General features: G+C 48.7%; 1 protein-coding gene across 2 annotated transcripts in view; it reads left to right on the forward strand.

Moving 5' to 3' along the window:
* ANKH (ANKH inorganic pyrophosphate transport regulator) overlaps nt 1-17,319 on the forward strand; it is a 119,083-nt gene extending 101,764 nt beyond the window's left edge. Inside the window, exons 9-13 of one of the 2 annotated variants that reach the window (XM_090276215.1) lie at nt 10,955-11,084; nt 13,436-13,559; nt 14,120-14,219; nt 14,965-15,114; nt 15,925-17,319. In XM_090276215.1, the coding sequence (XP_090132341.1) occupies nt 10,955-11,084; nt 13,436-13,559; nt 14,120-14,219; nt 14,965-15,114; nt 15,925-16,038 (618 nt within the window). In that variant the 3' untranslated portion in view covers nt 16,039-17,319. The remainder of the gene's footprint in view (nt 1-10,954; nt 11,085-13,435; nt 13,560-14,119; nt 14,220-14,964; nt 15,115-15,924) is intronic. The other variant, XM_090276216.1, reaches the window with a different exon arrangement.
* The last annotated feature ends 7,517 nt before the right edge of the window (nt 17,320-24,836 follow it).

Genomic DNA, 24,836 nt, shown 5'->3' on the forward strand with positions numbered 1-24,836 from the left:
CAGAGAGACAGAGAGAGACAGAAATTTCTAGAGAGCTATGATGCACATGCCAGAGCCAGTGACTCTGAACTGGAGGTGGGTTCAGATGCCTTGAATGTCCCTGGGGCTCTTGTGGCACTTGCCTGCCCTCCTTTGTTTTAAAGGGTTGAGAAGAGAGACCCAAAAAAGAGGGATTTAGCTCAACCTTGAATTCGAGGCCGCATAGCATGGTGGTTATAGATGTGGGCCTTGGAGCCCCAAGACCTGGGTTCAAGTCCCCGTTCCACCACTCACCATCTGGGTGGCTTTGAGAAAGTCCCTTAATACTCTCAACCTCAGCTTTCCAAGCTGCATAAGAGCATGATAAGAATACCTGCCCTTTAAAACTTCTTAAAGGATTAATAGCTTACACAGCACAGGAGTGGTGTAAGCAAAGAATGCCAGCTGTCCTCGTCCGCAGTTCCCAGGCTCATGGGATTCCCACTGAGGATAAGAAGGCTGTACCTGTAAACATGCAGCTCTTGATAGAACTCATGCCAGTGAATAATTTTATGGGCTTTTCAAGTTGTATATGTAATATCCTTCCAGCTTTTTTGTGGGATTTTCTTTTGGTGTTTTTTAAAAAATTAGGCTCTTGATAGATGCACACCTCCTTTCCATAGGTGGACCTCATGCATGCATGAAACGCATGCACCCATTTTTCTCCCTGAGGCTTGGGAAAGCTCTCGTTTGTAGCCCCCACCCGCCCATCGCAGGTGGAGACAGTGCTCATGCCAGCCTTCAGGTGTCTTGCTCATTTGAAATGTCAGTTCCCCCACAAGCTGCAGCGAGCCCAGAAAGAGAGAAAATGATATAGTTAGGCTTCTGGCTTAGACATCCCATAGATCTGTACACACCAGCGAAATATTAGAAATGCCAGTAAGGAGAGATTTTAAGCCACACGTGTGTGCATTGACCAGATTATGAAACACCTGGGCAGCCAGCAGAACAGACATTTTCAACGGGATAGATGATACTTGGGGAGTCAGTGTGGCCAGGCGCAGCTGCCCAGAAAAGAACACATACGTATTTATTCCTGCAGTCATTCTATGCATGCCTGAGCCCCAGCGATGTGCCACGCTCTGGGACTTCTGTAGTGAAAGAAACCTACAGGCTCCTTTCTCATGGAATTTACAGTCAGAAGACAGGCAATAAACATGCATTGTGGAGTTGGGGAGTCTTATTAGTTTCCTGTGGCTGCTGTACAAATCATCACAAAGCTGATGGCACAAAACAACAGAAATTTATTCTCCCCCAGTCCTCGAGGCCAGAAGTTACAGTTTGGTTCACTGGGCTGAAATTAAGGTGTCCACAGAGCACGCCCCCTTCCGTGGCTTTTAGAGAAGAATCTGTTTCTTGCCTCCGGCTCCTGGTGGCTGCTAGCATTCCTTGGCCACATGACTCCAATTTGCGTCTCTGTCTCCTGTTGCCTCTTCTTCTCTGTGTCTGCATCAGATCTCCCTTCGCCTGGATCTTACAGGGACATTTGTGATGGTATTTCAGGCCCACCAAGACAATCCTAGCTAATCTTATCTCAAGATCTTTAATTTAATCCCATCTATTATCATAAAAAGTAATGAATACTTGTTCTGAGGAGTAGGGGGTGGATATATCTTGCACCGTTGGCCATTTTGCAGCATACTACAGGAATTCACAGGTGCTTTGGAGAAAAATTAAGTTAAAGGAAAGAGGGTAAGGGAAATGTCATTTTGGACAAGACGATCAGGGAAGGTCCCCCTGAAGGGACACATTTACATATAAACAGAAAGTCCAGGAGCCCAGCAGCCCAGTGCTCCCCGTGCACATGTATCTGCGACCCACGAGGACGTCCACCTGTGTTTGAGCAGCACCTCGGTGTGTATTCCCCTGCACTGCTTCACCCTGTCTTTCTGCTCAGGCACTGCCTCAGTCCTCCCTCTCTCTGCAGTGTCAGCCTCTCCCAGCTTACTCCTTTAAATATATTTAAGGCTTCCAATCTTAAAAAAAAAAAAATTAAAGAACACATAAAAATCATGTCTTTACCTGCAGGCAGACTACATTTCTCCTCTCCTTGGTATTCGAACTTCTTGAGAGAACTACCTGCAAGCGCCCTCCCCCACCTTCCTGCTGCTGTCGACCAAGGCCATCTGTCCAGTCTCGAGTCACCTGCCTCCTCCCTCAGGGAGCAGGGTGGGGCCCTATTCCTTCCTAGATCATTCTTTTGATTTGCGTTGTTGCCCATTACTTGTTATCTCCTTACAGGACTCCCCGAGGTCCCCACTGTCTCGTTGCCCCAACTCCAGGAAGCCCTGACCAGTTCTGATATTATGGGTTTGGTGCGGCCCTGCCTCCCTCCCTCCTCTGCTCACACCCTCACCTTCTGTGACACTCCCCTGGGCTGGGTTCCCTTCTTCTTTCTGATGATTCCTTCACAGCCTCCCTGGCCAAGGTCTCTGTTGCTCTCTGAGCGTGAGCCTCACGCTCTGCCCAGCTGTTTGCCTCCTGACACCCTCTCTCTGTAGGGCCTGGATGAGGACATGGTCCCTCTCTTGAACATGAGCAGCCAGCTCCTCCTGGACCATCAGACTGGGTCTCCAGCTTGTTGCGATGAGCCCTGTCTGGGAGGGGTCAGGTTGGAGGCTGCTGGGAAGAGGAGTGTGACTGAGTGATTGGTGAAAATCGGGTTGTCTCTGCACACCATGCCTGCCAGAGCCCTTGAGGCCAGGAGGACAATAGGTGTCATCAAGGGAGGCCACTGTGGAATTCAAGGTGAAGATATTTAAAACATTTTAGTCCCAAAGCTTCAGAATGTTAGCCCTCTCGGGACCCTGCCAGCAGGGAGGGAAAGCAAAAGGCGGCACCTCAAAGCAGGAAGCTGACAGAGAATCTGTGCCACCAGGTTATGTCTCTGTAATACCCCGAGACTGCTCCTTTCGGTGAGGGCCAGACAACAGTGTGGCGAAGGCCAGGGGTGGGGAGTGGGGGCCGGGGGGAGGTGGGCAAAGGGGGGCATCCGTAATAGTGTCAACAATAGCAAAAACATGGTTTATGCTGTTCACACTAGCAGAGGTGACCCGGCCTCACCTTCCTGCTGCTGCCCTGCCCCACAAGCTGTCATTCAGCCATCGGGGCGGGGCCACCATGTGCCTTATTCTGGCCGTGGTGCCATGCTGATCCTGCGTCTCCAGCAAGAATGGCGTGTTTGAGGCTGTGTTTCTGCTGGGCGGCCCCACCCCTGTGCCCCGCGACTGCCTTCTCATTGTTCACATTATCCAGCAGAAAATGACCGTTGTGCGTGGGAGAGGACAGACAGGACCAAAGGTAAAAATAAACTGAATTGAAAGCTCTTATCTGGCGTTCCTGAGAGCGTAGTGTATACCAGTGGGTCCTTTGGACACCTTTAGATGTTCCAGAAATAGGGTGTGAGAGAGGCTTCTGAGTCCCCAAGGCCAGGGCTGAAGTCTTGGCCCCTCCCTTTACCAATGGGGTGACTTGGAGCATGTCTTCTAGGCCCTGGGGTCCTCCTTGGTAAAGGAGTGAAAAATACTACCGCTCCCCTGGGACTTTTATGGTAATTAAATGAAATAACCTATGGAAAGCTCTTGGTGTATAATAGTTGATAAGTAGTTCCTTCCCACTGACCCTCTGCTCCCCTTCACACTTCTCTCCAAAGCTTCAGTAGTCCAGCATTCACTTTGTAAGTCACCACATATTGCAGATTTGAGGGGGGTGACTAGTTTGTTCAGAGGAACTCAGAGAGTAAAGCAGTAAGACTGGTCCCCAAACCTACCTAAGCCCTCATGATAAAGTGACAATACAAATCCACAGTGCAGTCTTAAAACAACTAGCAAATGAAGGAGTGCATCCTGATGTTGTGAGCATGTTCCAATTAATTGTTTTTAAAGGTTTTATTGTGACAAAAATACACCTAACATGAAATTTACCATCTGAACCATTTCTAAGCGTACAGACGTTCACATTATGGTGCTCTTATCACCACCATCCGTCTGCAGAATTCTTTCCAATTCCCAAAACTGAAACTCTAGACCCTCCCAAACCCTCTTCCCCCAACCCGATCAAGTTCATTTGACGGTTAGCCATCAAGGAAAAGCAAAAGCTAAACAGAAGCTGGATGGGAACTTTCTAACTATTCTTCAAATCGGATTAAAACTAGGAAAGAATTAAACATTCTGCAGGTAGATGGAATAGGCAAGTTTGACAACCGGGTGCCTTCTGCAGGCTTGGTGCATGGCGCCCCCTGCTGTTAAAGTGTGTTTTTGCTTTCAATTAATATGCCTTCCTAAGACTGTACCATCTTCTTAGGTCAGAAAGGCGCACTGAGTGCTCTAATGAGTGTATCTGTTTAGCAGTTTCATTAAACCTAAATGATAGTTAGGGTGATTGAGTTTTCACAGTCTTTTAAAAATAACCGATTTTAAAAACTACATCTGAAAATGTTAACGTTTTACCAATAGATGTGCGATACTAGTGGTTCCATCAACTCCCTTATGAGAGTATTCCAAGTAGATGTGAAACAGTAGTTATGACAGTCAACAAGCCACACTGAGAATATTAGGTGCTGTGTAAACACTTCATAATATGCTTATCCCAGCTCCTTAGCTCAACCGAAAACTAAGCTGTTTCTCTCAGTTATAGGTGGGGTTTGTAAAAGTTTTACCTGTGTGACCTTACATAAGAAGTCCCTTGCATTTCCTCACTGTATATTATTGTAATAATAATATATATTGTAACCCAGTATATAATATTATGTGTTGTATATTACAGTGTATGTTATATATTATAATAATAATAACGATCCTTCCTCAGAAGGGCTTCTCTCCCATCACCCCCTCCTGTGCTGTCCTGTGGTTTTCCTGCCCACCTACATGGCTTTTCACCCAGTCCCCCTTCAGAGGACAGGTCATCTCTGCAGGACAATAGCCACATGCCTCTGGCCATTGCTACAGGCTGCTCCCTGTCACCCTCTATAATGCTGCTCCCCAGGAAGTGGGCTCATTGGCCATTTTCATGCGCTGTGTAGGCTTTAGGTGTTTGCACTGTAGTAGAATGGCTTTTTTTTCCCTTCAAAATTGGGACTCCCCCTGGTTCTAAGAGTCACCCTAATGGAATGCTGTGTCATTCCATTGGGGATGTGGTGACTTCTCATGAACTCACTGCTGGCATTAGGAAGGCTCTAAGAAATGACCACCTCTGATTCAGGTGGCAGTCAACAGTGAGAGTAAGAAACCATGCAGAGGACAGACCGCAGGGTCCCCAGAGGGAAGCCAGTGCTCACTCACGTCACATCTGTCATTCCCCACACTGGGCCCTCAGCACATACTGTGAGCACTAACAGCAGATACCCCCAGATCCCACCATCGCTCACCTCCCGATGACCCAAGGCCGTATCCCCTGGACTGTGCTGCTTCTGCCCTGGCCCCCACAGTCCATCCTCACACAGCCCGTTCAAAGGACCATCTGATCACATTTCTCCTCCACCCACAATCTCCCATGGCTCCCAGCTGTCTGGGAGCAAAGGCTAGGGTCATGACCAAGACCCACAAAACCCTTAATGAACTCCCCCACCTACTACCCCTGCCACATGTGCAGCCAGTGAATATAATTTAATGCTAAGAATCAAAAGGCCAAATGGCGTTCCTTGGGTCTACATCAGCTCCCAAGCGAAATAGGCATATGTGTTATCTGACAGTGTCCTTCCTTGTTTGGGCCCTTCCACCCCCAAGTAAATCAGATCAGTGCACCTTCGGCGTGGAGTGATGGGGGACTCAATATCCCAGGATTCTGGCTATGAAAACCCAGCTGTCAGCCTCTCCCTCTGAATCAAGGCTTCTCACATCCCGGTCATAAGCACATATTAAGTTTGACAGATACCAGGGTCCCTATTATTTTAAAATAGTTTTCTGGTAAAGAAAAAGGAATGTATGCTGTATGTGGAAAACAGGGGAAAGTACAGAGAGGAAAATAAAATCAGCCCTAATCTCACCACCCACAAATGGCTCCATGTTAGCATTTTATTAGGGTCCCAGGAAACCTTTTACAACACTGAGAGTAAGATCGATTGGTCACGCTCACTGTGCCCCTCACGGGAGAAGTATTTGTGCAGCTCATCGGGCCACAGACACACTGGTGGTCTGGCCATCCGAGATGCCTAAGGAGCTGGCACCGGGATGTAAATCAGCTTAATCACCAAGCACACAGTCCAGAGCTGAGCTGTAACCACCCCTTTGTATGTGGTATTGTTGAGGGTTAACCGCTGGTTTACCCAGTGGAGACTTAAACCCAATTAAAGGGCTGTTGAACCTTTCTTTCTAAATAAAAGCTCCAGATAAAAACAATGCCCAGGGCCAGCTATTTTCATTCAAAACAGCTGCATGTATTTTACTTCTTGTAATTGCAGGGGACAAGAATCTCTGATTTACTGCTAATTCTGATTATTGAGGGTAATGGCAATAGCTTTGGGAGTTCTGGAAACCAGAGCTCTTGGTAATTAATGTTCTTTGTGAAATGGGGTCCTCTCGGGGCGTGCAGAAACAGCTGTCCCACTGTGGCTGGGTTGGTGTGTGCTCCGAGTTCAAATGCTGAGAGAAACAACTGGCTTCTTCAATCCCAACCCCAAATTCTTGGGAAAAAGACTAGGATTGTCCCAGGGCAGGTCAAAACTGACTGTGGGTGAGGAAGCAGGTCTTGGGAAAGATGCCCCTTCTGTGGTTCCAGTCACATGAGCTCAGGCTGTAGCCTCTTAGACCAGGACTGTTATTTCTGTAAGGTTTGGGGCTTCCTTCATCCTTACTGCACACTGTAATACTATTTGGGGATCTTAATCTATGGTAAAACTTGATCATAACTCAGTTCCTCATTATAGGGATTTAGAAATAAAAGGTTAAATGCTGCCCCTAATGCGAAACACCTACATAAATGTAAAGCCTGCTTGTAACGGATTGCTTCTGTGAAAGGTTAAATTGCTCATTGAGTTGCCCACTAGAAACCTGGTGTGGCACACACGCTAACCAGAAACTGCATGTTAAGGCCACGAATACAACGGCTGCAGCCCAATGGGGGTTCGTTTCCAAGGAGGCAAATCAATGAAAGAAAAGAGAATGCCCATGATCATGAAGGCAGAAGGTATGTCTGCAGTGGGCTACATGAGGGATGAAGATACACTGAAATACAAATAAGTGTTTCAAGCAGGAATATTATGGTTCGTGTCTGGTCCTCAGAAGAAGAATCACAGTATCAGAAGAGCAGTGACTCTTAGGTCTCCTTCCTCCTCTCCTCCTCCTCCTCTTTCTCCTCCTCTTCCCCCTTCTTCTTAATAGCCTTTTTCTTTTAGAATTACTTTAGATAGACAGAAACATTGTGAAAATAGCACAGAGTTCCCTGCCCTCTTCACCCCTCACTCACATTTTACTTCACTGTGGTTCACCTAAGGCTCCTCAGCTAAGGAGCCAACCGTGATCCATGACTGTGAACCAGCCTCCACAGTATGTTTCACTGGCGTTTTCCTCACATCCTATTTCTGTTCTAGGTTCCCATCCATGTTACCACCTTGTCTCCTTAGCCTCCTCTGGTCTGGGAGAGTGTCTCAGACTCTGCTTGTTTTTCAGGCTTTCCCAGTTTGAGGGAATACCGGTTAGGTGTTGTGTAGCACATGCCTCAGTTGGGGCTTGTCTGAGGTTTTTCTCGGGGTTAGACGGGGCTTTGGATTTGGGGGCGGAAGACCACTGAGGTAAAGGGCCAGTCGCCTCATACCTTATCAAGAATACATGCTATCAGCATGGCTTATCACCGCTGCTGTCGGCCTTGATCCACTGGCCGAGAGAGGTCATGTTTGCCAGGTCTCTCTACTGTAAAGGTGCCATATTTCCCGCCTCCCCTGCTTCCTCTCCTTGGAAAAGTCACTGTGGTCAGTCCACACTCTGGATGGGGAGTTATAGGGATGCTTCACCTCTCTGTGAGGTGAGTATCTACATAAATTAGTTGAAATTCCATGCAAGAGATCTGTCCCTATTTATTTATATCAATATTGGCTCATGGGTATTTATTGTATACTGTGGGTCATAATTCAGTACCACATTATTTATTTTCTTGCTCCAACTGTTCCAGCTCTGCCCATGGGGAACGCTTTCTGCTGGGCTCTGTGTTCTTTGACATATTATTCCAGGCTGATCACCTTGTATGTTTCCAGCCCTAGTCCTAGAATGAGCTTTGTCTCCAAGGAGCCCTGGTTCCTTTTATTGCAGAATAAATAGAAAAACCAAGATCTGGGCACTAAGTGGGTGGTTCTATTTTGCTGGCTGCTTCCTAATGAGATATTATTGACAGCAAGCTCTGCAGCAGAAAACCCAACCCTGCAGCTGCTCAAAGGAACAAATCCTGTCCATTGTCAGTAGTTTATTAGGTTTATGTTCTGGTTTGGAAAAGTCAATGCCGTTAGGCTCTGCAAATATTTGAGGAACACAGCATGTCATGGCCAACTGGGAGGGCATGTTTTAAGTCAATACTACGCTGGGGGAACTTATTAGAATGACACTTTCCTGAAATATTCTTTGTTGGGTTCACTTCTAAAGCTTTTTGTTTTCTGAAACAGACTGGTTACATTTGGACTTGTTATTATGCTAGGGCTCTATCCTTGTCTGAGGGAAAATTGACCTGCAGATCAGTATTGCAGCTTTTAACCAGCACCATACCTATATCTATGTTGCATGTACTTCTTCCCGAGCAATGCAAGAAATAGTCTCTTGTTTAGGAACTTACTGGAAGTCAAGGAGCATTTTCATACTGGAAGCCTGGCAAAGGCAAAGGTTGAATTCAGAGACCTCAGGCAGAGAGAGAAAGGATGCTTCTATACGATACATGTGACATTCATCCCCTTTAAATAATTCCCTGTGTTTGCTCAAACCCCAGACCAAACCGACAGCTTTTAGTTACATTATTCTAGAAGACCCAACCTAGACTCTGGGTGTGCATGGCTGAAAACTCTGGAGAGGCACCTCAGTGGCATGTGGCCTTGACAGAGACATCTAGGGCATGCTTGGCACAGATAGGCACCAAAGATAGAGCAGAGTGGTTTAGTAGTGGCAAGTTAAATCACACTGTGGAATTTTAGAAATGCAGTATCGAAACCGCCCCTGTGAGAAGTTCTGTTAGGGACCCATCATACAGCACTACTTTGTTTTCAGGGCGCCAGCTCTGTGGTCACTGGCCTGAGTTCCTGGATGTATATGTAAATATCTCAAGTGATTTGAGTGTGATCACCATTGTTGTATCCTCAGATTGGACTTCCTCCTCCGAAGGTTACCAATCATGTCCTCTGAGCCCGTAAAAATCCTCCAGGTGAACATATCCATGCCAAGAACCCAGAGAGAAAATCACCTGGCTGTGCCACGGACACTTGCTTGCACCCTCCTCTCTGACATGCAATGACACCCTCCTTTTCCCTTGGTTTGTTGTAACCTAAAAGCCACTTCACAGTGATTTTGCAAAGCACAGAGAGATTGCAACAGGAGACATTATCTCACATTCAGATCATCGCTGGCTACACAAGACATGCAACATTACAGCGACTGTCCCGGAAACTCTGGTTTTTTAGCAGAGTATGGCCTCAGGGTCTCACTTCAACCACTGAGGAAAGCCAGGATAACGTATCCTCTGTGGGTCCTGAGGCGCAAATCAAGTCCAGACTTGGTGGGGAGGGAGAAGGGGGGTCCTTATCTTAATCTGTACAGCTTTACTGCTATGGAAAATATTTGTCAGGGAAATAAATTGTGTCCCCCTGCTGTACTCAGTGTCGTTCTGCTGGGCGGTAGGTGTGAGCGATGCCACAGCGGTTCAAACTGGCAGCTTTGCCATGAGAATAAAGACAGCAGGCCACTTGTGTAAGCCATGAGGTAATAAAGCCTTTGAGCTCCAACTGGCTACAGCTCAGGAAGTATGTTTCCCTTCGTGTCGAAGACGGGCTGTAAGTACAGGCAGCAGGCAGTCGGGTTAAGTGATAGTATATCTGTCGCTTTTGAAAATGGGATACTCTTTCCAGATGCTGAAAACTACATGACAGAATAAAAGCTCCATTGCATTTATAAAGTGAAACATATAATAGATCCTCCCCAGGATTTTCAAAAAACAATTCAACATGAAATAGCAAATAAGACCAGCCTAATTCCATGAAACTTCATTTGCCCAAAGCCTAAAGGATGTTACAGTATAAAACTTCAGTGTTCTGTTTTTGACACAACTGTAATTCATTTTATGATGCATTCACTTTTGGTCTAGAGTATAATCACTCACTTGCACCTTAGAAGGGGGAGAATTACTGAATGGAACCGGCATGATGTTAGGTCCACTTTCCCTTGTCCACGTAAGATCCCTTTTTCTCAAGACTGTTCCATCAAACTACCACTTCCCCTCTGTTCTCCAAAGTTCCCGACCTCGTGGCTATTGTCTCTTATTCTCTGAACCAGACCTTACAAATTTTCCAGGCCTATAATTAATACTATTTCCTTTTCTTTAGTTGTGCTGATTCCATGTGGTTCTGCATACACCCAGATGCTCTCAGGCCACTGTTTGTGATTTGGTGAAAGCTGTAAGAATTACATTTATAAGCAGTCCACCCCCAATGGACTGAGCAGGTTAGCAGTCTAGTTCAGCCTCCGTGAGAGCACGCTGGTCTCCTGTACTAGCCTGGCTACCCACTCAGATGCATCCACATCTGCCCCGTGGACCGGGTCCCTGTGGGGCATATGCGGCAGGTGGGCCAGGGCCTGTGTCAGCCGGTGAGAACAAAGCAGGGTGATGGCAGCTAGAGGGCTGGTGCGCCAGCCACCTGCGTGGGCGGGGTCGCCCTCTCTCTGAGCACCATTGGAGGGCAGAATGCCTGGCTTGCTCATTTCGCTCGTCTGTGCCACGTCCTCAAAACCTGGTTGATGATCTCTCCCCCCAGCTCTGTTTTGTGATGTTCTGGACCCCCAACGTCTCCGAGAAGATTTTGATAGACATCATTGGCGTGGACTTCGCCTTTGCAGAACTCTGTGTCGTCCCTTTGCGTATCTTCTCCTTCTTCCCGATTCCAGGTAAAGAAAAAGAGAACAGAAGAAAAAGTCCTATTTACCTCCATGCCTGAGTCAGTCTTCTTTCCCTGGAATGCTCACAGTCATGTCCAAACCACGATGTGAATGTTCACAGTGGATTGGAAACATGCAAAGGCCTCATCCAGGAGAATGAAAGTTCAAGAAACAACTCGAATAGGAATAGTTTGTTTCCGAAAGGAGAGCATTTGCAAACACAGTGCAGAGGGAGTAGACCCAAAGAGACAGTGTCAGACATCTGGGGGCAACAGAACCGCTCCACCTCCTGATTATAGTGGTGGAGACACGGATCTAGACCTGTAGTAAAAGTCTTAGACCTGTACATTCAAAAATCGATTTTTAGGTATATTAACTTAAGAAGTAAAGGGTGGGGGCAGTAGACTATAAAATCTGGAGCAGCACGAAGAAAGAGAGGGACTGCTGGAGGTAAGAATTTAGGGGCAGAATTGAGGCCACCATGGCAGGTGGCCAGAAAGAGAAGGCCCATAGCCAGAACAGAAGCTGGTGGAACATTCCCACACCAATATAGTAGCATGAGGCACACCATAAAGAATGAGATAGTTCTTTATGAAATGGGAAAAGTGGGTTGCGGAATGATCGGTTGGTTTCTATAACAAAGTTATCACTCGTATATGAATGTATGTGATATGTTTAGGATAAGTGCTTGCATGTCTAGAAGTAACCTACCCAAGTGCTAACAGTGGTCACCTCTGGGAAATGGGACAAGATCCCTGGGGAGTCAGGACCGGGAGGAAGACCTTTGTATTATATTCCCTTTTAGTACCAAATGTATGTTATTTCCTGTTATAAAGGTTATTGCCCCCAAATTCCACCTAAATCACTGAGCTGAGAAGCCAGAATCTAGAGAGCCACAGTGAGGTTAAGAAATGGGCCGTGCAGCTAGCTGAGGCCAGAACCAATGGTGCACCTGGCAGCCCCGTGATACCCCTGAGCTGGCCACAAGCTGCCCCTGCTCTTAGAGGCTGAACATTCCTGGAGGCTGGGGCTCTCGGTCACCTGCTCAGCTGTGGCAGAAATGAAGGCATGGAAGATCAGGGCCATTTGTTGTGCTGGAGGGGAGACAGGCCACTGGGGAGCCAAGCTTGGGAAGGTGCCGCCACTTAGAGGTGGCTACCCTCAGTGGCGATTAAAGCAGTCATAACTCTAGGAGGGGCTGGAGGTACCAAAGAACTCCAACTAGACTGGGGAGGGACTCCCGAAGATCACCTCTGGCCTAGACTTTACTCCATCAGTTGTAGACAGCCATCAGCTCCCACCTGTCTTTGCAGCCTGCTGGGGTTAGGCCAACCAGATCGGCATTCTCCCTGTGTGCCCTCCCCTTTGCCCTCGGCCAAGGCCAAGTGTGCGTCTGTGCCTCTTACAGGCAACCCTCCACCCTGGGGCCGGCATCCCGTTAGACTGGGAAGACAGCATGTCTTTGTCCCAGCATACCAGGGATACTAATTTTCACCCCAGGAGTGAGCACTTCCTTCGCCCTTCACAAGGCCTTCCCCACCCTCCGTGGGAGAAAGAATGAGGCCTCATGCTTCCTTAAACCCCCTCCAGTTTCAGATTCAATATAAACATTCAGGGCACTTCTTGCTGATAACAGTGTCTGTTTCCTCGCAAACGAAATTCAGTCCGTCCGCACCTGTTGCCAGGGCCCCTCCAGGCCCTCAGGCTGGGCACCCTGCCCTCCTGCAGTTCACGTCTGGAGGGCGAGGCATGCGAGGGCGAGCTGTTAAGGGAAGGAGAAAGGGAAGTGACCAAGGACCGAGTGGTCAGGGATGGCTGGGAGGAAACAAGGGAAGTGGACAAGAGGAGCCCCTTTCCTCCCGACGCCTCTATCTCTATGCTGCCCCAATGGCACTGTCTGCAGGGGAGCCTGGGCTTCTGGTCTAGCTTTTCTCTTCCCTCAGAATCAAATGTCATCACTGTCGAGTTCTTTTCTCTGAGTTTTCTCTTCTAGAAAGGAAGGATCAGAGCTTGAGGCGGGGGTGGGGCAGGGGGGGCTGGGAGTGGCAGGGGTGGACAGGACTGTCCCAGGAGCAGGCGGGCCCCCCTGGGAGGTAACAGTCACCCTGGAGGGAGGGTGCTGCCTGTAGCTCGCTTGCTGTCTGGGCGCTAAGGGCTATGATGAGGCAGGAGCCCAGGGACAGATGGGGCTGCCCCCCGCTCATAAGCAGGGATCAGGAGCCAGGCAGGAAGTCAAGGTGATGCCAGGGCAGCAGCAGCAAGGCCTGGGTCCCACAGGTGCTGCCCAGAGGCTGGAAGCTAAAGGCTGCAGGACCCAGACGAGCAGGTCATCCCTGACCAGTCCTTTGTTCTCCCCTTAGTCACTGTGAGGGCCCATTTCACTGGGTGGCTGATGACACTGAAGAAGACCTTTGTCCTGGCCCCCAGCTCCGTGCTGCGGATCATTGTCCTCATCACCAGCCTCGTGGTCCTGCCCTACCTGGGGTAAGTCTCCAGGGGGTTGGGGCTGTGGGTCCTTCTGCCACTGAAGTACTCTGTCGAAAGGTTTACATCTGCTTTTCCTTGTGAAATCGCCAAACACACCTAGAAGTAGAAATGCAGAGTCATGCCGTGTTCTCTGCTCAAGCAGTAGATGGGAGGCTGTTGGGATCCATCCTAGAAAAGTACTTTCAAGGTCAGGCCTATATACAACGATATTCACTGAGCACCTACCATGTGCCCCCATCACCTGGGGCAGGGGCCTTACTCAGTCCCTCCAACTTGGAAACCCACACTGTGCAGAGAGGAGGCATGGGAGGTGCTGCTGGCTCTCGAAGGATGGAGACATGGCCCAGCCTCCAGCAGAGGCTGAGCAGAGAGAGCCCTGGCTCTGTCTGAAGCTGCAGGACCCTTCCCTGTGAAGGTTCACCATTTGTTAGGTGCAGATTTGACTGTGATTGATGCTTCTGTGGTCCCCACCTTTCCTGGATTTCGGCTGGATTCCGACTCTATGCATGCCTCCACGCAGCTGTGACAATCTAATGGCTTTACACTCTCATCCCCAGGGTACACGGAGCCACCCTGGGTGTGGGCTCCCTCCTCGCAGGGTTTGTGGGAGAATCCACCATGGTCGCCATAGCTGCATGCTACGTCTATCGGAAACAGGTGAGACGTGATGGCAGACACGCACCTGCGTGGCTGGGAAGCCTCCTCCCAGGTATAGGAAGACGTGGGTGGCTCCCTGAGGGCCCACAGTGGTGGTGAGACCTCACATGCATCCCGTACATCAGCTGGGCCCGCACTACTCACCATGCCTTAGAGACCCCTGCTCATGAACAACCCTCACAGCAAAGTGGCTCGGCCCTCGGTCAGGTGCCATAACAAGGGGATACCTCCTGACGTTCATGTAGGTCATTCCTCACATCAGGCCTGACTTCAGAAGGCAGTTGTACAGCTCAGGAGGGACAACTCAAAATTATAGGTCCTGCATTCTGCCATTGCCTCTAGAGAATTAAAAAATGTAGAAGTGAAATGATGGTTTTGACCACACAAGAAAATCCTGAAAAGATGATTCCCTGGCAACCATGTCCCCTGAGTTTGTAAGTCCTGATAAAGTCAGAGTTGATCACTAAGGAATGACCAATCTAGAAAATGTTGGGTGTCGGGATGCCCTCTCCCATTCTTTGCCCCTACAGATTCTTTTTCTTCTTCAGCCCCAGCTCCCACCACACCACAGGAAGTCTTTCCTGAACCCACCACATGTGCACGCACGTGTGTGCGCAGTATTTACATTAGCACATGAGTAGTTTATCCTGCAGCAGTATCTAATTATTTGGGAGTATGTCTTTCCTTTCTAAAATTATGGATAATCAGGGAGCAGGCGCCCCATCTTACATTATTCATTCAACAGAGAAGGGACGAGATTAACCAGGGAGTGAATGGAGGTGGAGAAGAGAAGGGGTCCAGGGGTATACCTCTGGGGGACACCACTGTGGGCCCCCCCAGCCATGGCAGCCAGGTGGTGACAGCTGAAATTGGCGGAGATTTGGACCTAACCAAGGTTGGTGTTTTGCCTGGCAAATATGATTAAAGAAAAGAGGGGCAAGGATATGATTACAGTTATTGAGCATTTCATTTAAGGTGGTGAAAGAGGGGAGAGGGGACAAGAAGGTCTGTGGGTTGTGGGGGCAGGGTCCTGGAGGGAGGGGCCAGGCAGTGGTGGCAGGTGGAGGATGGTGTCCCTGAAGTGGGTGGTGCTGAAGGTGTTGGTAGTGACCAGCTCTCCAGTGAGCTCATGAGCTGCAGAGGTGGCCCTGGGGAATCTGATCCGCCAAGAAGAAAGGTTGAAGCATCAAGAGGCCAGTTCCTGCCAAGGCGGGCACTCGGCAGAGCAGCCACCTGGAATTAGGACAGGCCACAAGCAGGATGGAACAGAACAACAGCAAACCTGGGGCTGGTCCAGAGGAAGGAATAGTCCGGTAACATCAGGTCCCATGTTCATCCCAAGGAAAAGGGGTCTGCCCAGCTGTGAGGATGAGGGTGGGAGAGCAAAGCCCCTATTGACAAGGGTGACAGGGGAGCAGGGAAGCGGTGTCCTCAGGCAGACACAGGTTTCCGCCAGCTAGTGGTACATTCCAGAGTACACTTGGGAGAGCCACTGAGACGGGATCCCCCAAAGGGCCTAGCACAGTGCCAGGCACACAGCCAGTGAATGCCCAAGTCACCAAACTAAAAGGCATAAGTTGAACCAAGGTCACCCCAGCCATTAACCAGGTCCAAGCCTGAGAACCTGGTGGCGGCCCCCCTACTCTTGGCTCTGCTATGATGTGTCCCTGTCACAGCCCACACTTATGTGTCTTCTTTGGTCTAGAAAAAGAAGACGGAGAACGAGTCAGCAGTGGATGGGGAGGACTCGGCCATGACGGACATACCTCCGGCAGAGGAGGGGACAGACGTCGTGGAAATGAGAGAGGAGAATGAATAAAGCATGGGACACACGGCGCTGCAGGGACAGTCGAGATGACACTTCCACATCATCTCCTCTCCCACTGAGTTTTGTTCCGTTCGGGTTTTGGTTTTGGTTTTGGTAACGAAAGAGGCCTTGATTTAAAGGTTTCGTGTAAACTCTCCGGCATACTGGGTATGCTCGCACGCAGGCGGGGACCTGGGGAATGATCTTCGCCGCTGCTTTGTAAACACCAACAAAACAGTTGATTTCACGCCCCCGCTTCATGAAAACCCAAAAGACAGCGCTGCCTCGTAGTCCGAGTTGTCCCCCTCCCTCGGACAACCTCCACTCAGAACCAAAGGACTGCGCCTCTGCCATCCAACGCCCGCCTCCACCGCTGCCCTGTCCCTTTGCCTCATTCTTAAGAATCAGCAGGTTACAACTTGGCTCTCTGTGATTGGCTTCGCAGTCACATGGCTGCAGAAAGAGCCAACCCAGGTGGCCTTCCACGACGGAGTCATCAATGGTCCCCTGCGCACGTGCAGAGGATCAGCCCGGAGGGGCCCTGCGGGTGGATGGAAATCACCTGCTGTAGGAAAGCGGAATGCCACAGGAGCAGCCGGCTGACAGCATCCAGCGCTCGCGTTTCACCTGGCCTTCTCCTGGGTGCGAGGGAGCTCCCACGCCCTGCCCCGCCGTGTACATACCCCGCTCGCGTGACCGTGCTCACAAAAGCGCATCTCCAAATTTCAGCGTCCTTCCGCATGGCTTCCCCTCAAGGCTTGTTCTTCACTCACCTTCCTGAAGATGGCGCTAGAGCAAGGGAAATGGAGCATTCTAACTCTACGTTTTAGTTTTTACAGTGAACTGAAGCTTTAAGTCATAATCTCATTCTAACACCAGGTTGCCGTATTGTAACTTTTGAAGTAGATGTATTACCTGGGTCAGCCATTCTTAGTCATAACCATGCGGTACAGGTAATTCCAGGTGTACTCCCCTCTCACGCCACAAGATAAAGCAAGACATTTTATAAACAGTATCAGAGTCACTATGTGATATTCCCTGAGATGACACATTTGAAATCCATTTAGTGCAGTATATTTTTCTAAGTTTTGGAAAGCGGGTTTTTTCTTTAAAAAATAATAATACGGACACAGTTCAGTAAATTCTTGATTTCCTCAAAATTCCTAGACTGAAAGAACCTAGACACAAAAATATTTTAAAGATATAAATATATACTGTATATGTTATGTAATTTATTTTAGGCTATAATACATTTCCTATTTTCGCATTTTCAATAAAATGTCTCTAATACAATACAGCGATTGCTTGTGTTTCCACATACCTGCAGGTGAAACATATTGTATCTATGAACATTGTCCCTTACTTGTAGCAGTTTTACAAGCCTGTCATTTGTGCCTCAATATAAGGATCAGTAAATAACAAGAGAACTATTTTTCATCCTGGGTAATGGGACTAAGTGGGTCAGCTGGTGTAGATCCTGGTGAGGAGGGATATAGAGACTGAAAGTCCACAAAAAGATGAAGGAAAAAGACAAGGCTTTTGTGTTTATTGTTTTCGGTGCTGTGTGATCCTATTGTTCCTCATGGGAAAAAGAGAAGGTCAGGGCATAAAGTCAGCCATGAGCAGCACTGGGTTGCATTCATATTTCTGGACACCGATGCCCCTCGGGGGTGCCCACCACAAGGACAAACCCTCCATAGACAAGGGTGCTGAAAATTAGGCTGCACAGCTTTGGGGTGGTTTCAGGGTAGCTGTGAGAAGATAGGGAAAAAGTCTAATTGTATCGGCTTTTTTTTTTTTTTTAAAGTACATAGAAAAGTAAACAGCAGTATTTTTTTAACATGGGTGACTATTGCTGTGGGGTTAGAGTTTAAAGGTTAAACTGGAGAAGCTAGTTGTTTCCCTCTAAATCAGGGAAAGATCAACTAGAGACTCCATTGGCAACTAGAACATACCATGATTACTACAGACGCCCCTTCGGTGACAGATTTACAGATGATGATATTTTGGTAGAATTTGGGAGACACAGGAAGCAACCCCCCAAACCCACCATGACAAAGGAACTGTAATTGTGAAGGAGGTGTCCAAGACCTCTGACCTGGAAGCACACGACTTCTCCCACAGCTCCTTCACTTGGGCTGCGGACATCCCAGCCTAACAAACACAAACCTTAACTTCTAAAGCAAAGCCCATTTACTGGCAGGTTCTTCTGCCTCTGTTCTGACTGCGAGGCATGGGGATGGCCATCAAACCAGAGAAGTTGGGGCACTTCTTCTCCTCACTTTCCAGAGTAAGGAGGGGGCAGTCTTGACTTTGCTGACCAAAGACATGTCCCCCCAACACAGGTTTCTTTTTAAATTGCACATCGCGCAGCTGATAGATATATTAGAAGGGCATGAAGCACACCATGAACAAACCAGGTGTGACTTTCTCAATGTTGAGCGATTGCTTGAGACAAAGAGAATCTAAAACTATAGGGGCATCAAGGCATTTTTAATTTAAATGCTGAGAAGTGAGTTCGGGCAGTGCACAGCAGTCTTTCTGGAGGGAGGGTTTTCTCTGCGCAAGCCCAAGTCAGAGCAGCTCCTTCTGGGGCCTCCCTGCTCCTTTGAAGGGCACATGTGAGGTTATTCTAGACCCATAGCTGTATGTGTTCTGGCCCAATTAGCAGGATCTCCGGGGCACTGGCCATCAGTGAGGAGCCCAAGAACTGAGCAGAAAGAACTAGGCAAGGCTTGCTCCAGGAACGTCTTAATAGGGCTGGGCCTGCTGGCCACGTGGCTCAGGGCATGTTGAGAGGTTTGAGCATTGGCAGGAACCCCTCACCTGTTGGGGATTAATTAATGTGGGCACAGAAAGCCGTTGGTTTACATCATTGCGTCAAAGCCAGCACGCCCCCTCACTGCCTGTGTTGGGCTCACCCAGTACCAAAGGTCCTCCTCTCCCATGGTGTGTGTGTGTGTGTGTGTGTGTTGTGTTGTGTTGTAGCACTAGCAGGTGATTTGGCTTGGGAAATGTCCAAGAATGACTGATACCTTTGGAATCAGAAGCTTCCAGGGTTGGGTCAGGATATATTGGAGGGGGCAAGTCAAGTCTCGCTATTGTAAATGCACTTTTTCACTCCTTGAGTCTCCCAAGAAATAGACATGGGAGGGGCAGGGGTGATGAGGGAGGCTTAGTCTTCACCATAGTCCAGCTCCCTCCACTGAATGTTCTCTGGCCCCCTGGGTGCTTCCCAGCCAGGGGCCAGCTCCTTGGTCCTCCCAAGCAGCCTTTTCTGGGTCTCTCTCAGGATTGGGATAGTCATTACATCCCGAAGTCCCAGAAAAGTTATGCAGTGATATCTTAGAGTAAGAAGTGAAAAAGTCAACAGCTCCCTCCCCTCCTAATCGTTCTTCATTTGGGATCTTTTCCATGGAAAGGAAGGGGTGGCGGTAGAGTAACTTTTTCTGTATGCTTAGTTTCTAGAAACATGATGATTTAAAGACTCAGCAGTTCTCTGACTGGGTTTTTTTATTTTTCCACTCCAAGCTGAAGTGGGAGGATGAGAACCTGTGTTGAAAAACAGGAAGTATGTATCCTGTGGTAATTAAATTACATGACCTTGAGAAATATTTTCTTGTATTTAAAAATCTTTCTACTCCAGCAACTCTACGCAGACGAGTGCCCAGGACAGCTTGTGCCTGTGTGCCCCACCTGGCCTGGTCTCTGGCCTCTCTCTTTGCAGGTGAGCTGACCTCTGAACTTACAACAAAGTCTCCAAAGTGATGCACCACTCAGGAAAAGGGGTCTTTTATGATCCAAGTTCTGCCTTTTTTTTTTTTTTTTTTTTTTTTGTAACCTAAATTGCAATAGGCAGGCCTTTCCAAGACATGGCAATGGGTAAGTGTTGAGACATCTGCTTTGCACGTGCAGCCAACTCCCTAAAACCAGCTGTGCCCGCCTACCTTCTGTAGGCAGGCAGCCCCACACATGTACAGTGTTTTCATGAAAAGCATGTGAACCACAGAAAAGCATGTTTTTGAGCAGCATGTCTGTTAAACACACGAGATGCTCCTCTGTGTGGCTGAGTCTCTATTCCTGCCATTTGCTGCAGCAAAACAGCATGTGATTCGTCAGCTGACCTGACCACGCATAAAACAGGATGCAGAGGAAATCTGAGGACAGACTCACCAAAGCCTGTCGCCTGCCCTTGTCAAGGCTGCATGTCTGAACTGAATTGCATGATGTTCCAAATGGGAGGAACTGTATTGTGCAATCAAAATAGTCCACTTCAAAGTCAGAAAAGGTGGGACAAATTATGTAGTTTGCTGTCCAGTCTCAGAAGGGAAAATCAATGAAAAAGGATGGTGAAGTGTAGCTTTAAGTTGACTTCATTTGCTTCTGCAGAGGGGAGGTTAAAACTATAAGCCATTGCAGTCTGTCTGCTAAGAAGAGCACCAAAGGTGGGCCTCCCAAGTCATTTGTTGAAATTACTAGTGCCAAGTTCAAGTGGTTCCAAAGGATCTTTTTCTCTGCTTCATCTGTAATCAACCAAGACCACTAACAGCCTGCCTAAGATACACACACTTGCACAAACAGTGGTCGGCTCCAGGGAGATTCAGCATGTTTCTTACAGGGTACCTCTTTTTAAGTTAAGCAACTTAAAGTACATTTTGCTAAGAAACCTTGGCATTGGCTTCTACAGGCCCATGTAAAACAGAAGCACACAAGAGCTAGGGACCTGTTTTCTCTCCAGAAGTATACCTGGTCTCAGGTTAAAGAAGGGGGCTGGTGTAGGCAGACCAGCCAAAAACAGTTGTACCCATTCACTGTCTGGCTTTGTGGAAATTCAGTGGCCCATCGAAATTGGTGATTACTCTAAGATTTAGAGGTAGATGTTCCCCAGCTCTGAATCAGGGACAAGAAATGGTGCCTTTGGAGTTGGGAAACGCTACAGCCAGGGGGATTCTGGTTACCTGAAGTGTGGGGCTGTGAACATGGGGGAACCACAGTTTGGATGAACCTGCTACTGAAGGCAAAGTTCCAACCACCCTGGTCTCACAAAGGAGGCACGGGGTACCCATGCATGCCACTCAGCACCCTCAGCATGGACCAGGTGCCACGAAGCAGGCCCTTCCCCCGGGGGTGCCTCATCCACAAGGCTTATGGGACAAACACACAGCTCCTTGGGTCTATGATCTAAAGCCAGAATGGCCAAGGAGCTAGTTGTAGAGCTCCAGAAACCTTGACAGAGCCACAGGCAGGAGTCTGTCCAAGCCCACCCTCATTCACTGAAGGAGCACGTTTGTGCTGGAGGCCTTGGACTCACAGAATGCCTTCCCCTCACACCGTGCTCTGGCCTCACAGTGGCCGCCAGTCCAATGAGGAAGGGGCCTGGGCCATTCTTACTCAGGCTCCTCCCAGGGCCCTCATTCCACGTATGATCTAGGGTGTAGAACACGGTACAGGATCCTGAAATGGAAAAATAAAATTACCTCATTCTCCTTTTCAGATCTGATCATCAGTAGTGATCTAGACTTTTTTTCTAAATAAAGTTAAGTCTATTGGGATTTATTCTGTGTATGCTTGGCTGTTGGTTTACAGGCTTTCCAGTTTCACTGAGAAACTGTGGCTTTAGTTTAAACTGTTAAAACCAATCAGGTTGAAATATTTAGGCAGCCTTTGATTAAAACTGACTGCAGAGGTCCATATAAAATTTGTGTTGCATTTAAACAAGTGCTGTGTATGTATTTAACAGATGTAAGTTTTTGCATTGTTAAGAGCATTGATTAATGCTTTACTTTTTTAATTTTGGGGGGTATTTGTGCTCATCTATTGTTAAGTAGCTTTCATACTCTAATTTTTGTGTAAGTAAAACTTCAACAGTTGGCATACAATTGAGATTGCTTTACCTTCTTCATTTTCTTATTCTAACCAGTGGTCTGTTTACACACCTCAAATCACATGGTTGCTGGCTACAATTTCCTTTTTTTTTTTTTTTGTCAACAAACAGGAGATACTAAAGTTTCACCCTTTGCCTTGGTAGCGAAAACTAATCACTGGGATAGTTCTCATACTATCAGTCTTATTTAAATATGACATATTTCTTCAAATTTTACTCTGTATTAAAATGAATTTTTACTTCCCATAACTAAAGTAATATTGAAAGTACTACTCTGAAGCTCAACTTCTCTACAACCCTTCTATAAAGGGTACCCAACGAAGACGGGTGTTAGGGAAGCCAGTGGGGCAGAACCCGAAAGCAAGTCCTTCCTGCCCACATCTGAAAGACTGTCCTCATCAATCTTTATGTGACAGGCATGACTCTTTTAAAACGTAATGTCTTAACCACAAAGAATCTTGGCTCTCATTTTTTTTTCTTTTTTTTTTAAACTTCATATGGGACATTCTCTGGAGAAGGTGTTTGAACATCCCTGTAATCAACAATGATGTAAGCATTCCTCGACTTGCTTGAGATAGCCTGTTTTCTTCTGAGCTGCTTTATAACGTCTTTGAGTTAAACTCCCAGGTTTCAGCCCCACCTCCACGATGCTTCCCTTTGACAGCCTCCAATGCTACCGTAATTTTGAATTCTGAGAGCCATCTTTTTTTCCACCCATGGCTCTTGGGATACGGCATGTTCCCACCCAGCTGCATGTGAGGCTGGGAGTGTGCTGGCCTCGACCTGTGCATTCTCCACAGCACACGACCACCAGGGCAAATCTGCTCCCTTTCCATGCTCCCCCCTCACAGCCCAGATGAATCACTGTATTATCCACCCAGAATAGAAATCTACTCCATGACACCCCCACCTCCACCAGGTCGGTCCCACTGACCCCACCTGTTCTCCCTCCTAGTATCTCCCACTTCATCCCTCCTCTGCATCCTCTTTAGTCCCGCTGGCTTAGCTCGGGGGCTTCTGGGTGCTTTGAATCCAAAGTCTAACACAGAACGAACAAATACAGTACTGTAATCATCATTAAAGTCTGCAGTATATCACACACCTAAGTTCTTCCACCTCATTCATGTAAAAAGGCAAGTGGCTGAGGAACACTGGCTGGGGTCAGCTCCTGGCACCCCTGGTCCCCGGGCCTGGTTTGGTTAGAAGCTCCCAAGTTCATGCAGGATGAACTGAAACAGCAGGTTCTCTCCCACACCTGGCCATGCCCCGTCCTAACTCAGCTCTGGTCTGCCTCTCGGCAACCTGCTGCCACTGCCCAGATTTCCGCAGCCTTCCTCGCCCCGCAACTGTTTCTGAACACTGTTTCATTCCGCCTTCTTTGGAAAAGAATAGCGATGGCCCCATGCCCGGGCCCCAGGGCTGCTGAGACCTTAGTTGGGAATGCAGTTCTACACGCTCCCAGGTGACCTAACCTGGGTCTGTTTCCAATTCCAAATGCACACGGCAATCCTAGGGGCTGTCTTCCCAGCCTGGACTTGTTCCTGAGCTTCAGACCAGTCACCTCCCAACATCTCAGGGAGAGGGGGCGGGGCAGAAAGGCCTTGGCCTTCAGGCCCTCTGGGCACACTCCTCCCCCACCCCTCCCACACTTTCTCCCGACTGATGAACCTCATCACCACCCACCCAGAAACCTACTCCATGCCCAGCCTTGCTCCTCCTATCTCTCACTCCTGTCCCTCCTTCTGTCGTCTGCTGACCAGGTGCTCCTGGTCACCTAGGGCCCGGATGCGACCGGAGCCTCCTCCAGGCACATGTCTCCCTGAACTCTGAGGTCACCTCCTGGAATTGAGCCTTGCACAACCGTCCAGCCATTTCCAGCAGCCTGACCCCCTGCCCCCAACCCACCTCGCCTGCCTTTGTAGGCTGGCCCTTCCTCTCACTCCAGACTGCTGCCAGCAGGGCCCCGCACAGACATGGGTGGGCACCAGGCTGAGCCTGGGCTACAGGTAGTAAACAAGAGCCCAGCCAGAGAGGAAGAGGGCACTGACCCCAAAAGAGAAGCCGCAACACAAAATGGGGCCCCTGCTAGTACCCAGCTTCCTGCTCCAAGCATCTTAACACAGGGCGCCATCCCCAAATCTTCTCCCTGACTTTTCTGCTCCTCATTCACCAGGAGGGCATAAAAGGACCCAGAGTAGATATTCAGAAAGAGAACCTGTAGAGATGGCTTCTTTGCAGAGGAGCCCTTTCTGCCTTTGGGGTTATGCGCGTGTGTGTACTGGGGGGGAGGGGGTGGGGCACAATACCTTAAACCTAGTGATAGGGCTTTGCAGGAGACCCTCCGAGAGCTTGAAATGGGCCCACCCTAGTGGGACTGCAGGAAAGGGGACACTGGGGCTGGCTGGCACGTGCCAAGTCTGACAGAGCTAAGGTGCTAAGGTCTTGCCCATGAACTAGACCTGGGCCACACAGATCAACAGGCTGACTGGGGTCATCTCAGGTCCTGAGCAGGTAAACAGAGCTCAGAGAAAAAAGCTGGAGGTACCACTGGATTCCTAGGAGCTGCAAAGGCAGAAGTGGTGGGTCAGAGGGGAGAGCGTCAGCCATGTCAAGGGAGCTGCCAAGAAGAGGCCCTGACGGGGGAAGAAGAGGGGAAGGAGAGGGCGCTGAGGTGGTCTCCAAAGATCCCTGAAAGAGCCCCAGGCAAGAATGAGAGAATGAGAACTGGCCAGGCCCAGGAAGTGAGGCTGGCTTAGGGCAGCAGCCTTCAAGAGTAAGATCTTCGCTCCCCTGCACTCCTGCCCCGCCTCCTCCTTCCCGCCCCAACCTGGAGGCCAGACCAGGAGTTAGCAATTAGTCATGGCTTTAACTCCTCTATGAGATGGGTTTTTCCCAATTTTACAACTGGAATAGCATTTGGCAACTT

This window comes from Furipterus horrens, unplaced genomic scaffold (assembly GCF_987537825.1).
Source record: "Furipterus horrens unplaced genomic scaffold, mFurHor1.1.pri manual_scaffold_5, whole genome shotgun sequence".
Taxonomy (NCBI): domain Eukaryota; kingdom Metazoa; phylum Chordata; class Mammalia; order Chiroptera; family Furipteridae; genus Furipterus; species Furipterus horrens.